The sequence below is a fragment of the Carcharhinus amblyrhynchos genome, chromosome 17, assembly GCF_965287045.1.
Source record: "Carcharhinus amblyrhynchos chromosome 17, sCarAmb.v2.hapA, whole genome shotgun sequence".
NCBI classification, from domain to species: domain Eukaryota; kingdom Metazoa; phylum Chordata; class Chondrichthyes; order Carcharhiniformes; family Carcharhinidae; genus Carcharhinus; species Carcharhinus amblyrhynchos.
The window spans coordinates 28,504,107-28,517,443 of NC_137340.1; the positions used below are offsets into that span (position 1 = coordinate 28,504,107).

The 13,337-nt window shown below is 42.1% G+C and overlaps 1 protein-coding gene across 2 annotated transcripts in view; it reads left to right on the forward strand.

The window, feature by feature from the left end:
- LOC145354402 (carbohydrate sulfotransferase 15-like) overlaps positions 1 to 13,337 on the forward strand; it is a 77,717-nt gene that overhangs the window by 33,391 nt on the left and 30,989 nt on the right. For both annotated transcript variants that reach the window (XM_080205674.1, XM_080205675.1), the window contains exons 2-3: positions 5,900 to 6,615; positions 9,566 to 9,905. In XM_080205674.1, coding sequence (XP_080061800.1) covers positions 6,121 to 6,615; positions 9,566 to 9,905 — 835 coding nt within the window. In that variant the 5' untranslated portion in view covers positions 5,900 to 6,120. The remainder of the gene's footprint in view (positions 1 to 5,899; positions 6,616 to 9,565; positions 9,906 to 13,337) is intronic.

Below are 13,337 nucleotides of genomic sequence, written 5' to 3' on the forward strand. Positions count from 1 at the left end.
CAGGAGGTAGACGGATCGCCAGGGCTTAGTGTGTTTGGGAGGGGTCTGGTGGCTGGGGGTGAGTGTGGTTGGGAGGGGTCTGGTGGCCAGGGGTTGTCAGGTGGCCAGGGGTTATTATGGTTGGGTGGAGTCTGGTAGTCAGGGGTAGTTGGGTCAGACCAGGTATTGGTTGAGGGATGAGCTGTTTGGTTCAGGGGATAGTCAGGCCGGGTCAGAGGGGTGGTCAGATCTTGTCTGATTTGCGGGGTGTTAGTGGGTAAGGATTAGTCGAGTGGTGGTTGTTAGTCAGGTCAGGTGGGAGGGAGTAGTGAGATGGTTGGGGTTAGCGTGGTTAGGAGGGGTGGTTGGGTTAGGTTGGACGCTAATTTAGTCATTTTAGAGGGTATTTGGGTGGGGCTAGGTTGGCAGGATGTGGTGTACAGCAGGAGGGAGGGGTGGGTGGCTGGTTGATGATGTGAGTGATTGTGGGAGGGTCAGCTCTCTCGTTACTCAAAAGCAGGGCTAGGATTTTTCTCTGTGATTTTCAGGGTAACTATCCAAGTAAGTACCGTAGCACTGTCCAAAATCTCCAACTCTAACTCCGAGAATTGCTCATCTGAACTTCCAAACTTCCCTCAAGCAACACCTTGGAAACAAATTATCCAGTCATTTATTCCATTGTTGTTTATGTGGCCTTAATTATAGCACACACTTTTTACCTTATTATTACTAGAGAGATCATAATAGGTATGATATAAATGTAAGTTTTTCTTTTTTTTGGGGACTCTATTTGATTCTCTGATTTGGTCTAAATGCAATAAGAAGTCTCACAAAACCAGGTTAAAGTACAACAGGTTTTTTTGGTAGCAACAGCCACTAGCTTTTGGAGTGTTGCTCCTTCATCAAGTGAGTGGGATTTCAGTTCACAAACAGGACGTAGAAAGACATGAACACAATTTACAAAATAACGATTGGAATGTTGAACTGCCGGCTGTAAGTGGCCAGGATCTCCAGGAAGATTGTGAATATTGTCTCCAGCACCGACGTCTCCACATCTTGGTCTAAATGCCCAGGATCCACAGCGTGAATATACATGTCCTATTCAGCCAGGAGGTAGAAAGTCCTGAATTTGTATAAAACCTGTCTGTCTTGGGGTATCATTTCAACAAAGCATGGGCATTTGGTTGCTCTTTTTCTGGGAGCATGGTATTGGAAGAAACTTATTGAACTATATCTTGTTTTCCCAGTAGTGAGGCATTGAATTGTCTGGTGATCAAATCATTCTGCCAGAGCTACGGATATTTATGATATAAATATTTCAGCAGCTGGAATCCAATTGTCAGCTCAAGCCTAGTTTGGAATATTGCCACACGTATTCACCTTCTTTCTGAGCAGCACTGTATCATTTAGATAAGTGACGAGAATTTGTTTTCCAGCAGAGTTGAAATCGAATCACAATCTAATTTGAACACAGCATGAGATTATTCACACTGGAATGTGGTGATTCCATGTGGAAGAAGAATAGTGACCAACCATCTGATAGTTCAGCTTTCAGGACAGTGACATCTACTTGGGCTTTGTCCCAAGGTGCTTCCCAGGAACAATCTGAAACAAAATATGACACCAAACCACATAATGAGAAATTGGGTAAAGTGACCAAAAAACATGTTCACTGAAGGTTAGTTGTAAGGAGTGTTTTAAAAGTGGAAGAACAAGTTAGAGAGGTGGGAAAAGTACAGGAAGAAAATTCCAGAACTTAGGGCCTTAGTGACTGAAGACATGGCCACCAGTTTCAAGTGGTTAACATTGAGAATACTTAAGGGGCCAGTGTTGGATGAGCACTAACGGTTGTTGGGAAGGAAGAGATTACACAGTGATGGAGACATCACTATGGAGGGATTTGACAACAAGGATGAGAATTTTAAAATCACAGACCAGCCCCATCTCTTTCTAAACTGATTTGAAGAGTCTTCACTGCTTGCTTGCCAATTATAGAATCATACAGTACAGAAGGAGGCCATTCGGCCCATCAAGCCCACACTAACGACAATCCCATCCAGGCCCCACTCCTGCAACCCCACATACCCTGCTCATCCGCTGACACTAAGGACAGTTTAGCATGGCCAATCAACCTAATCCTCACTTCTTAGGAGTGTGGGAGGAAACCGGAGCACCCGGAGGAAACCCATGCAGACATGGGGAGAATGTGCAAACTCCACACAGACCCGAGGCTGAGATTGAACCCATGTCCCTGGTGCTGTGAGACAGCAGTGCTAACTATTGTGCCACCATGCCACCCGTTTTGGAGAGCACACAGTGGGTTGCTGATATTTTGGTTGCTGTTTGTATGAATGCTGGTGTTTTCTTTAAAATGTCATGAATTGGACATTAGGCAGCTCTTGAAACATGGAAATAAATGAGCGGGTAAGTGTTCTGGATTTGATATTGAAGAGAAAGGGAAGATCACATGATATTGCACAGAATCACAGATTCTTTACAGTTCAGGAGGCCATTCAGCCCATCAGATCTCCACTGGCTCACTGAGAGAACACTCCAGCTAACCAGACTCTCCTGCCTTGTCCCCAAATCTTGCACATTCTTTCTTTTCAGCCAGCAATCTAATTCCATTTGGGATACTTCGACTGAGCCTACCTCCAACACCCTCTCAGGAAGTTCCTACCAAACCCCTTGGCCGGAGTTTTACCACCACTGCTGCCCCGGCATCAGGGAGGGCACAGCTCGCAGAACGGAATTCTCCATTGGCCTCGGGCAGGCATTTACAAGCCTTGCCTGAGCAAAGTGGTAAAATACCAGTCCTTATGTCACATGGTCGCATCTTATCATATTTAAAAACCCTGAAATATTATACACGGCCCCCTCTGATTTTCCATCCTGAATTATTGAGTCTGATCCATCGATTTGCAGACGTTAAATGATGTTAAAGGATAGAGTGACTGTATTCAAAATAGGTCCTTCAATTCCTCCTTTCTGCAGTGTAACATCAGCATCTCTGTGAAAGGATTTGGGTCAGACAAAATGCTGAGACATATACTTAGTTCATATTGAGGTGATAGTTTTCAAATCCGTCTCAGTTCAGAAGTATGATTAAAAAGAAAGTTGCTGAGTCAGACATTTCAATTCGGTGGAAATGCTCCTGTCCTTAAAATTTATTTGAGGTTTATGAAACAGTAAGCTGATTTAAAGGTTGTGAACTACGAAGAAGCAGGACAAACATGGCATTGTTTTTCAATGCAGAAGCAAAGCTGTGGAAAGCATTCAATGAGCTGCTGGTGTTTTGGTTAAAGCTCGTATGAATGCTGGTGTTTTCTTCAAGGTGCGCCTACATAAATTGGACATGTGGCAACTCTTGAGACATAGAAATAAAATTTTCCACAGCAGTTGATGTAACTTGTCGGAACTCCAGAACAATTTTTTTTAACACAAAGGCATTCTTTCTGTTTTAAAAGCCTATTATTTTCCAACTCCTCCACTGGAACCAAGAACATATCGTCCTATGTTTATGAAGTTGTTTAAATTTTTTTGCCATTTTTAATTCATTGGCATTAACTTCTCATTACTTTGAGTGGCACAGTTACCCTAACCAGCTATTTTGTCTTTTTTTCAGATGAGATGAGAATATATTTTCTGCCATTGTTTATGGTCTTAGTTTAATAAGCACATTTTTTGCCAGGTTTTGTGTAAGTGTTTTGTGATCAGGTGTAGATAGTGACTCTGTAAATTCTCGTTCAATATAATTTGCGTATCTCCTGTGATGTTGTCCATGGTTATCTTTGTGGTGTGGAGCAACATGTGAAATTTTGCAAAGGCCACCATTGTAATCCTTGTGGCCAACTGGGTCACTGTAGACCAGTTAGAGATCTATCCCTTCCATATCGTCCCTCTCACGCTCACTCAATGCCTCTCGCACCAAGTTTACATAGGCTGTTGGGCAGAATTTTGACAGTTGTTGGCAAAGTTTTCGCCTGGGTTGGGGAAATCAGAGGGTAGAGGCCGCTAGCTGTGCCGCTGGGTTTTTCCAATCTGGAATATTGTGAAAACTTTGTATATGATTATACCTTTTGCCTCATACTTTCACATCAAAAGCAAAACATTTCAAAAGCAGAGGAAGCGAAAACCTTCCTCTGATCAAATGGTCACTTCATCCTGTCCACCCTCTCTAATTCGTCAGGAGTTGGGAGGTAGCTTCTTAATAGGTTTGTTTTGATAAAGAGTGATTGGAAGACCTGCCTTTTTGGAGGTCAGGTTCATGGTCTAAAAATAATTCCGTTCCTCCACCAGAGAGGAAGGCCACATTGTCTACACTTTCTGAGTTGACTTTTACTGTAAACAAAGCCAAGGTTCTGATCTCCACCCTAAGTAACAACAAACTTCTGAATGAACTCCAGTCAGTGTCTCAGCAGGCCTGGCAGCATCTGTAAGGAGAGGAAAAAGTTGATGTTTCGAATCCAGATGACTCTTTGTCAAAGCTGCTTTGTCAAAGGATCATCTGGACTCGAAATGTCAGCTCCTTTCTCTCCTTACAGACGCTGCCAGCCCTGCTGAGAATTTCCAGCATTTTCTCTTTTGGTTTCAGGTTCCAGCATCTGCAGTAATTTGCTTTTATCCAGTCAATGTCTGTTTAACTACAATTTGATAATTAGAGACATGCCTGTACGTAAGCGCCACAATAGTACATTGTGCTTTGCGGGCTATAATGTTCCTTCCCTGATGAAACAACACAACCACTCACTGAGAACCGAGAGAGACAGGAGATGGTTATACCTTCTGTCTCATACTTTCACATCAAAAGCAAAACATTGCAAAAGCTGAAATAAAAACAGAAAAAGCTGCAAATGTGCAAGCATCTATGGAGAAAGAAACAAAATCAATGGGTGTAACTTAATGATCATGGCAGGAGGCCTGTTCTCCTGTGACAACCTCACTGCTGCCATTTTCAGTAGGCCTGATGGGATTGGGTCCCATTGGTGCATTTACCTGCTCCCATTAGGCTTCTTGGCTTCTGTGAGGCAACGTTCCCCCCACCGGACACCCTGGTGTGGTGCCATGTCCCAATCCCTGAGAGCTTCCAGCCCATGGGAGGCTGGCAGCTTTAAGCACCAGCAGTGCTGCTGGGATTGTATTGAAGCAAGACGTACGCCCTTTTCTAGGGAGGAAGTCCTGCTGAGAGAGAGAGAGACCAGCCAATCGAGCTGTGGAATAAGCTGTTGGTTTTAAGAGATTTTTAATCCCCATTCTCACCAGTAATATGTTTGGCTGGCTAGTACTGCCATCCAGGTACTGTGGCCACTGCTGGGACTGCAGCCTGACCCACCATGTCAAGGAGCCCCGGTAAAATGCAGGATCAGGGGGTCTCAGCATAGAGGGTGAATAGGGGACCTGGTTAAAGGGCACAATGGCAATGGACTTGGGGAAGTTTCACTAGCAACCCCCCCCCCACCCCCAATCCTTATCTGACATTTCATAGAATCATAAAATCCCTATTGTGCAGAAGGACACCATTCGGCCCATTGATTCTGCAATGACTCTCCAGCGGAGCATCTTACCCTGGCCCACCCCCCTGGCCCATATTCTTAACCCCATGCGTTTACTCTGCTAATCCCGCTAACCTACACATCTTAGGACAATAAGGGACAGTATAGCGTGGCCAATCAACCTAACCCGCACATCTTTGGAGTGTGGGAGGAAACCAGAGCACCCTGGAAGACACGGGGAGAATGGGCGAACTTCACACAGACGGTCATCTGAGGCCGGAATTGAATCCGGTTCCTGGTGCTGTGAGGCAGTGTTAATGCCACCGTGCCACCCTAAATTGTGTGTGTAAGATGGTTATTGGTATTTTTTAGTAAGTGAAAGAAGGTACATCTTTATACTTATTGCATGTTTTTCTCTCTTTTGGCAGATATATTTAAACGTAGTCTGATCCACTGATTGACATCGGGAAAGTGTCCTCTCAACTTACGAACAAGATTGTGCCAAACCACTTATCGACCGAGGTTGACTATTTTCAATGTCAGGGTGACAAAATAACTTAGTCCAGGACATCAGTTGAAGATGTAGTTACTTAATACACAATTGCAGTGTACCTTTGCTTCACGGTTACAAGGTACATGACCGAGTAACATGCATCCAGGGACTGATCATATAGAAAATAAGCTTGCCTCGTTCACGTGCAACAAAGGCTACCAAAAACTGCCGCCACTATTTCATGAAGCAGAACGTCAGCCAATGAAACTGCTGGCAACACTGGAGATCAAGGCGGAGCGCAGGTTTGGGTGGAGTGGGTACATTTTCACATGGAAAGCCAAACATGGCACCCTGTTTTTGGGAGTCATTATACTCTGCCTAGTTATGGCGTCTTATATTTTAACCAGAGACCAACAGAAATTGCTGCTGACTCCATCCCCATTCCAATACAGTACAAACACAAATAATGAAGAATCTCCAGAATTAGACTCTGCAGAAATTGAGGGCGACGCTGATTCCTCGCCGTTTAGTTGGTTGGAAAGAATCAGCTATGCAACACCGGAACTCTTCACTGAAACAAGTGATTCCAAACCTCAGCTCATGCCAAGACGACTGCCAAGGAGGGAGGACCTTGTAAAGCAAGAAGCACATGTGAGTTGAAGTATATTCTTCTATAATATATCTGTTGCAATGATTTCCACGATGTCTTCAGAAAACAATACTTAAGCATTCCTGCAACATTCAGATGGGTTATTAAGCCACCAGTATATAGCACGCAACAATTTTCCACTTAGTGTATTTATTCGTAGTTAAATTATTGCCATCACTTTTTATGGATCTCACTCTGTGCTGCAGTCTAGACTAACTTTACAAGTTACTGCACGTAACTAATAGGTTAGACTCACTTTACTGGAATGCAGTCAATACTAAGGATCATCTCTGTTCCTGACTTTGAAAAACATCTTTCACTGGTATGCCAACCAACTACTATGAAATGCTGAAATGCAGTGTATTTACCTTGTGGCGGATCTAATACTGGGAGTGATTTTGCTTTTAAAATTATTCATTAGTACTGAGATGGGTGATTGCCCCTTAACGTCCCAAGATGTAAACTTCTTTTATAAACTCAGTACTGCCTACCATTTTATGGTTCCAAGCCCATCCATTTAATCATGGCTTTGTCAAATAATACACAAATGCAACATAATTCACTCGCCCAGCGACGAACAAATTTCCAGAACACCCATCAATCATATCATATCTTCACTATTCAGTCTGGGCTATTGTTCAGTAAAACACCTTGGGCCAGCAGCCTGGAATGAAGTGCTTGTTTATCCATGTCCATACTTATTGCTGTAACCTTCAGTGAGGATTGCGCAATTCATATAAACAGAGTTCAAAAACCATTTTTTTAGTTCCCGTATGCTGTATCTTGAGATTTATAAAACTAAATATGTTTTAAACTGGAAAGATGCGAAGTGCATCTTAGTTTTCACATCAATCCTTTGAGAATATCCCAAAATACTAAGCTTTTAGTGATTGCCAAGAGGCAGCATAACTCTCAAGGTTCCATTGATGGATTCATTTACTTTGAGTGTCTGAAAAAGAATCGTGAGGAAGTTAATAATTTTTTTTAAGGTAGAATTTCCATTTATATAGTGACCTAGCACATCTCCCAGTAACGTCTCAAAACACCTCACACGGAATTAATTATCTTGTGTCATTCCTAGTGTTAGGTGGGTAAATTTGACAGTTTTTTTACAAGCAAGGTCCCACAAATAGCATCGAGACAAGTGACTGGTTAATCTCTTTTTTTAACGCGTGGCATTGTTTGTTGGAGGAACATTGGCCAGAACACCCGAGTGTATGCCTGGCTCTTCAACTTGTTCCTGGCAATTCTTAATGCTAAACTACAATCAAAGCGACCAAACGTTATTTATTAGTGTCACAATTCGGCTTACATTAACCCTGCAATGAAGTTACTGTGAAAATCCCCTAGTTGCCACACTCCGGCGCCTGTTCGGGTACACTAAGGGACAATTTAGCATGGCCAGTGCACCTGACCAACACGTCTTTTGGAATGTGGGAGGAAACCAGAGTACTCAGAGGAAATCCACGCGGACACAGGGAGAATGTGCAGACTCCACACAGACAGTGACCCAAGCCGGGAATCGAACCCAGGTTCCTGGCGCTGTGAGGCAGCAGTGCTAACCACCGTGCCACTGTGCCTCTCCAAAATACAGAATTCCGTGAACTCAGTTCTCAGGAAGTTCTTCCAGATTTCTGCATAAAGCAACTTAGGTTCTTCCAATTTTTGGTGAAATTTGAACTCACAGATATTCGGGATTGTTGGTAAGACGCTGCCACCCCTGATCGAGTCACGTTGGCATAGAAATTGGCCATGATTTCTTTCCTCTCAGGTAAAAAAAACAATGTGCACATAGCATACCTCTGCATACAAGGTTAACCCAAAATTGGGTCTTGGCTCTCATTTCAGTAATTTGGATGAGCTGTTGGCACCTCTCATGTCCGGTGAGCCAGCACAACTAGATAATTGTTTAGCTCATTGGGAATGAAATCAGGAGAACTGCTGACCCAGCCGTCTGCAGATTGAAGGTTACATTGCTGTAAACACTTGGGGCTTGTTTTAATTTTATATCACGCTAAAAAAATGGATGGTAGCAAATCAACTGCCTAGTTACATCCCTCTTTGTTCTCATTTCCACTGAGATTAAAAAAATCTTATTGGGACGGCTCGGTGGCACAGTGGGTTAGCGCAGCTGCCTCACAGCACCAGGGATTCCAGTTCGATTCCCAGCTTGGGTCACTGTCTGTGCAGAGTCTGCACATTCTCCCTGTGTCTGCGTGGGTTTCCTCTGGGTGCCCTGGTTTCCTCCCACAGTCCAAAGATGGGTGGGTTATGTGGATTGGCCCTTATTGTCAGGGGGTTAGTAGGTAAATAAGTAGGGTTGTGAGGATAGGGCCTGCGTGGGATTATGGTTGATGCAGACTCAAGTAAAGTTAAAGTTTGTTTATTAGTCACAAGTAAGGCTTACATTAACACTGCAATGAAGTAACTGTGAAATTCTCCTAATCACCACAGTCCGGCGCCTGTTTGGGCCAATGCACCTAACCAGCTCGTCTTTCAGACTGTGGGAGGAAACCGGAGCACCCAGAGGAAACTCATGTGGACACTGGGAGAACATGCAAACTCTGCACAATGACCCAAACCTGGGTCCCTGGTGCTGTAAGGCAGCAGTGCTCATTACTGTGCACCATGCCATCCACTCGATGGGCTGAATGGCTTCCTTGTGCACGATAGCAATTCTATGATTCTATGATCTAGCTGTGCTGGGTCCCTGGGCTTGACTGATATCAACAGATCATTCAAATTACTGAGATGAAATCCAAGACCTGTTTTCGGGTGAACCTTGGATTTGGAAGTGGACTGTGCGTGACAGAAAACAGATCATGGCCAATTTCTATCCCAATGTGGCTAGTTAAGCCATATTCTTGATGGCATGTGTATTTGTGGAAGCTTATTTTAGAATGAAAGCTAGGGATTGACTTCCTTAACTTTTTTGTTATGTTTATATTACAGCTATTTTCTGTCATTCCACAAAAGTTTCTTCAAAATGTGAAGAACCATTGTTGGTATACACGATACACGGGGACTGCATCCACGGACCCTTATAAGAAAAATGCCTATTTTTTACACACAAAGCATTTTCAGACTATATTTGATTACTTGAAAAAGGTCATTTGGAAACACTTGCAACACCGTGGGAACGAACACTACCGCCTGCGCTGTCTTCCTTATTTCTACATTATAGGGCAACCCAAATGTGGGACTACAGATCTGTACAACAGACTTAGACTTCATCCAGAAGTGAGTTTTTCCATTGTCAAAGAACCTCACTGGTGGACAAGAAAAAGATTTGGTAAGTGGCATGCATTGTTGCACACTCCCATTGTAGAGCTAAGAAACTTTAAATAAAAGTTATTGTGTGGAGCCTACTTGTCATTTGGCCTCATCATTTAGATTACATGCCTATGAGGAACTGTCGGGATGGATACTAGCCCACAGTTTTGTGAATGAAAGGGAACAGTTACTGTAAAGGTATTTAACACTGGGCAAGCTGTGTTCGGGACAGTCTGTAGTTGGAAAATGAAAGGCAACATTAATTTCCAGTATTACGAGGAACTGGCACATTTCAAAAAGCTTTTTAGTTTTAGTTTATTTATTAGTGTCACAAGCAGGCTTACATCAACACTGCAGTGAAGTTACTGTGAAAATCCCCTGATCACCACACTCCAGTGTCTGTTTGGGTACACTGAGGATGAGTTTAGCATGGTCAATGCACTTAACCAGCGTCTCTTTCGAACTGCGAGAGGAAATCAGAGCACCCGGAGCAGACATGGGGAGAATATATAAACTCCACACAGACTGTGATCCAAGCCAGGAATCGAACCCAGGTCCTTGGTGCTGTGAGGCAGCAGTGCTAACTACTGTGCCGCCATGCCACCAAGTTTCCAGCTGGCAAATATACCAATGGCATTGTCAGATTATTTGCAATGCTACTGAACAGTGCATACAAGGAATTGGATTTTAACATTTATAAATGTTAAAGTGAGGGCTTTTGATAGGAAACATAGAATCATCACTTACATCTTTGAAAATGAAAGGGGCTAAAAAGGGTGGAAGAGCAAAGGGATCCAAGGATATGGATGAACAATTTATTAAAAGCAATGCTAAGGGTCAGAAAAGCAATAGAATATGCTAACAACGCATTGTAATTTGTTTTGAGGGGTAATGGAATTCAGAAATAGTTATGTTAAACTTGTATAGGTCTCTAGTCTGGTCACAGTCAGAGTATTGTGCAGAGTTCTGGTCTCCAGGCCGTAAAAAGAACATGGAAGCACTGGGGAAAGCACACAAAAGATTAAAAAGGACGGTAGCAGGACTGAAAGATTACAGCGATTATGAAAAATTGAACAGGTCAGGGCTCTTTTCCTTGGATAAGGCGATGAATTAAAGATGACTTGACAGAGGTCTTAAATAATGAACGGGCTGAACAGTTTGTGCTTTTTAAAAAAAATGGGTGTCAATCAATCATCACCTGTGTAATTCAGTTTTAAGTGACGGAAATTCACTTTTGAAAAATCCTATAGAGCTAATTTCTTGTGATGTTGAAGTTAATTTAGTCAGCTTCTTCATGAGTTGACACACAAATTGTATTTAACAGCTTATAGAACGTGGTGTCAAGTGTCCTTGGACCTCAAAGAACCGTTTGATTTTTGAAGTATCCCTGAAGGCCAGCAAATTAATGCAGTTAATAGATACGCCCAGTGGTGATAACCTTGGGGATGAGAGCGAAGACTGCTTCAAGCCCAAAGGCTTTAATACTAACACAAGTGATTGCAGGAACTCAAGTTGCTCTGAATGCAATTTATGTTTAAAACACTCCACTCTTCTGTATTGATTTATTTTTTTGAATCATGCTGAGAAAACCAGGGCAATAAAGCAGAAATTACAGATCCTTCGTGGTCCCTTGTTTTGCCTTTTCCTAAAAGTACAAATACTTTTTTTCAATAAACTTGTTTTCTGTTTTAAAAAATCTTCACCCTGTTGTCCCTTACAATGGAAAATATTTAGAGTAAATTTGTAACAAATAAATGAACTAATGGTTCACATTGAAGTAATAAATATGATCTGATAGCCATTACAGTGATGTGGCTACAGGATGACTGGGATGGATCTTGAATATTGAGGGGAATGTGACATTCAAGAAGAATAGGAGGCTTGGTAAAGGTGGAGAGGTAGGATTGTTGATCAATAATGGTGCTGGTGCAATATTTCTAGATGACTTTGGTTGAGGAGATCAGGATGTGGAATCAGTTTGGGTGGAGATACAGGTTAGTACAGGAGTGTGATTGGTCTACAGACCCTTAATAGTAACTACAATGTAGGACAAAGTATAAAAGAAGAAATATTAGGAGCCTGTGATAAAGGGATAACAATAAATGGTGACCTTAATCCACATAGAGGCTGGAAGAAACAAATTGGCTGTGGTAGCATGGGTAAGGACTTCATAGAATGCTTTCCACATAATTTCTTGGAGCAGCATATTCTGGAACCAACCAGAGAATGGATTATATCAGACTTGGTATTATGTGATGTGACAGGAATAATTAATCAGTGAAGGCATCAGGTAACAATATGAATTTTATATCAAGTTTGAAAAGGGGAAGAGTAGGTCTAAGACTAGTGTTGTAAATTTAAAGAAGAAGGACAACAATATGGGCATGAAAGCTAGGCTAGCTCAAGTGTATTGGGGTACTAGGCAAGGCGGCAGATCAATAGACAAGCAATGGCAGACATTTGGGGAATATTTTAGAATTCGCAGAAGTGTATTCCTACTACAAAGAAAAATTCTCAGAAGAGGATCCAAACATTCGTGTTTAACTAAAGAAATTAAGGAAAGGATCAAACGCCAAGAAAAAGTACATAACTGCATGAAGGTCATTTGATTGCTGAGAAAATAAGAATGACAGAAAATTGCTAAAAGGTGAATCGGGGAAAGAAATTAGAGTACGAGAGAAAGATGGCTAGAAATTTATAAATGGATAGCTATTTAAAAAGGAAAAGACTAAGTAAATTGACTGATGGTCCTGAGAGAGTGATAATGGTGAGTTAATAGTAGATAATAAGAAAATGGCAGCTGAAATTAACAAATATTTTGCTTCGGTCTTTGTTATAGAGAATACAAAAACATTTCAATAATAGCTGTAAAGCAGGAGGAGGGGAGAGAGGAACTTGGTAAAATTATAATCACTAGGGAAATGGCACAAAGCAAACTGATGGAGCTGCAGGCTGACAAGTCTCTGATCCAGATGGACCTTATGTAAGGGTCTTAAAAGAGGTGGCTAATAAGGTAGTAGATGCGCCAATGTTAATTTTCCAAAAGTCATTGGATTCTGAAAATGTTTTATTAGACTAGAATATAGCAAATATAACCACTCTATTCAAGAAGGGAGGAAAGCAGAATACAGGAAACTATAGACCAGTTAGCTTAACATAACAATAGCAGAGATGAAAGATTGGCTAGCAGAGTCTACATAGAAGGGGTCTGTGTTTGATTGGCAGGATGTGACGAGTGGAGTCACACAAGGTCGTCAACTTTTTACAATTTGTATCAATGACTTAGGTGAGGGGAGAGAAGGTGTGGTAGCTAAAAATGCAGATGACACAAATATAAGTCAGAAAATATGTTATGAAGAGTACATATGGAGGTGGCACACAGAGATTGAGTGAGTGGACAAAAATCTGACAGTTGGAGTGGGTGGCATATGGATAATGTGGGGAAGTGTGA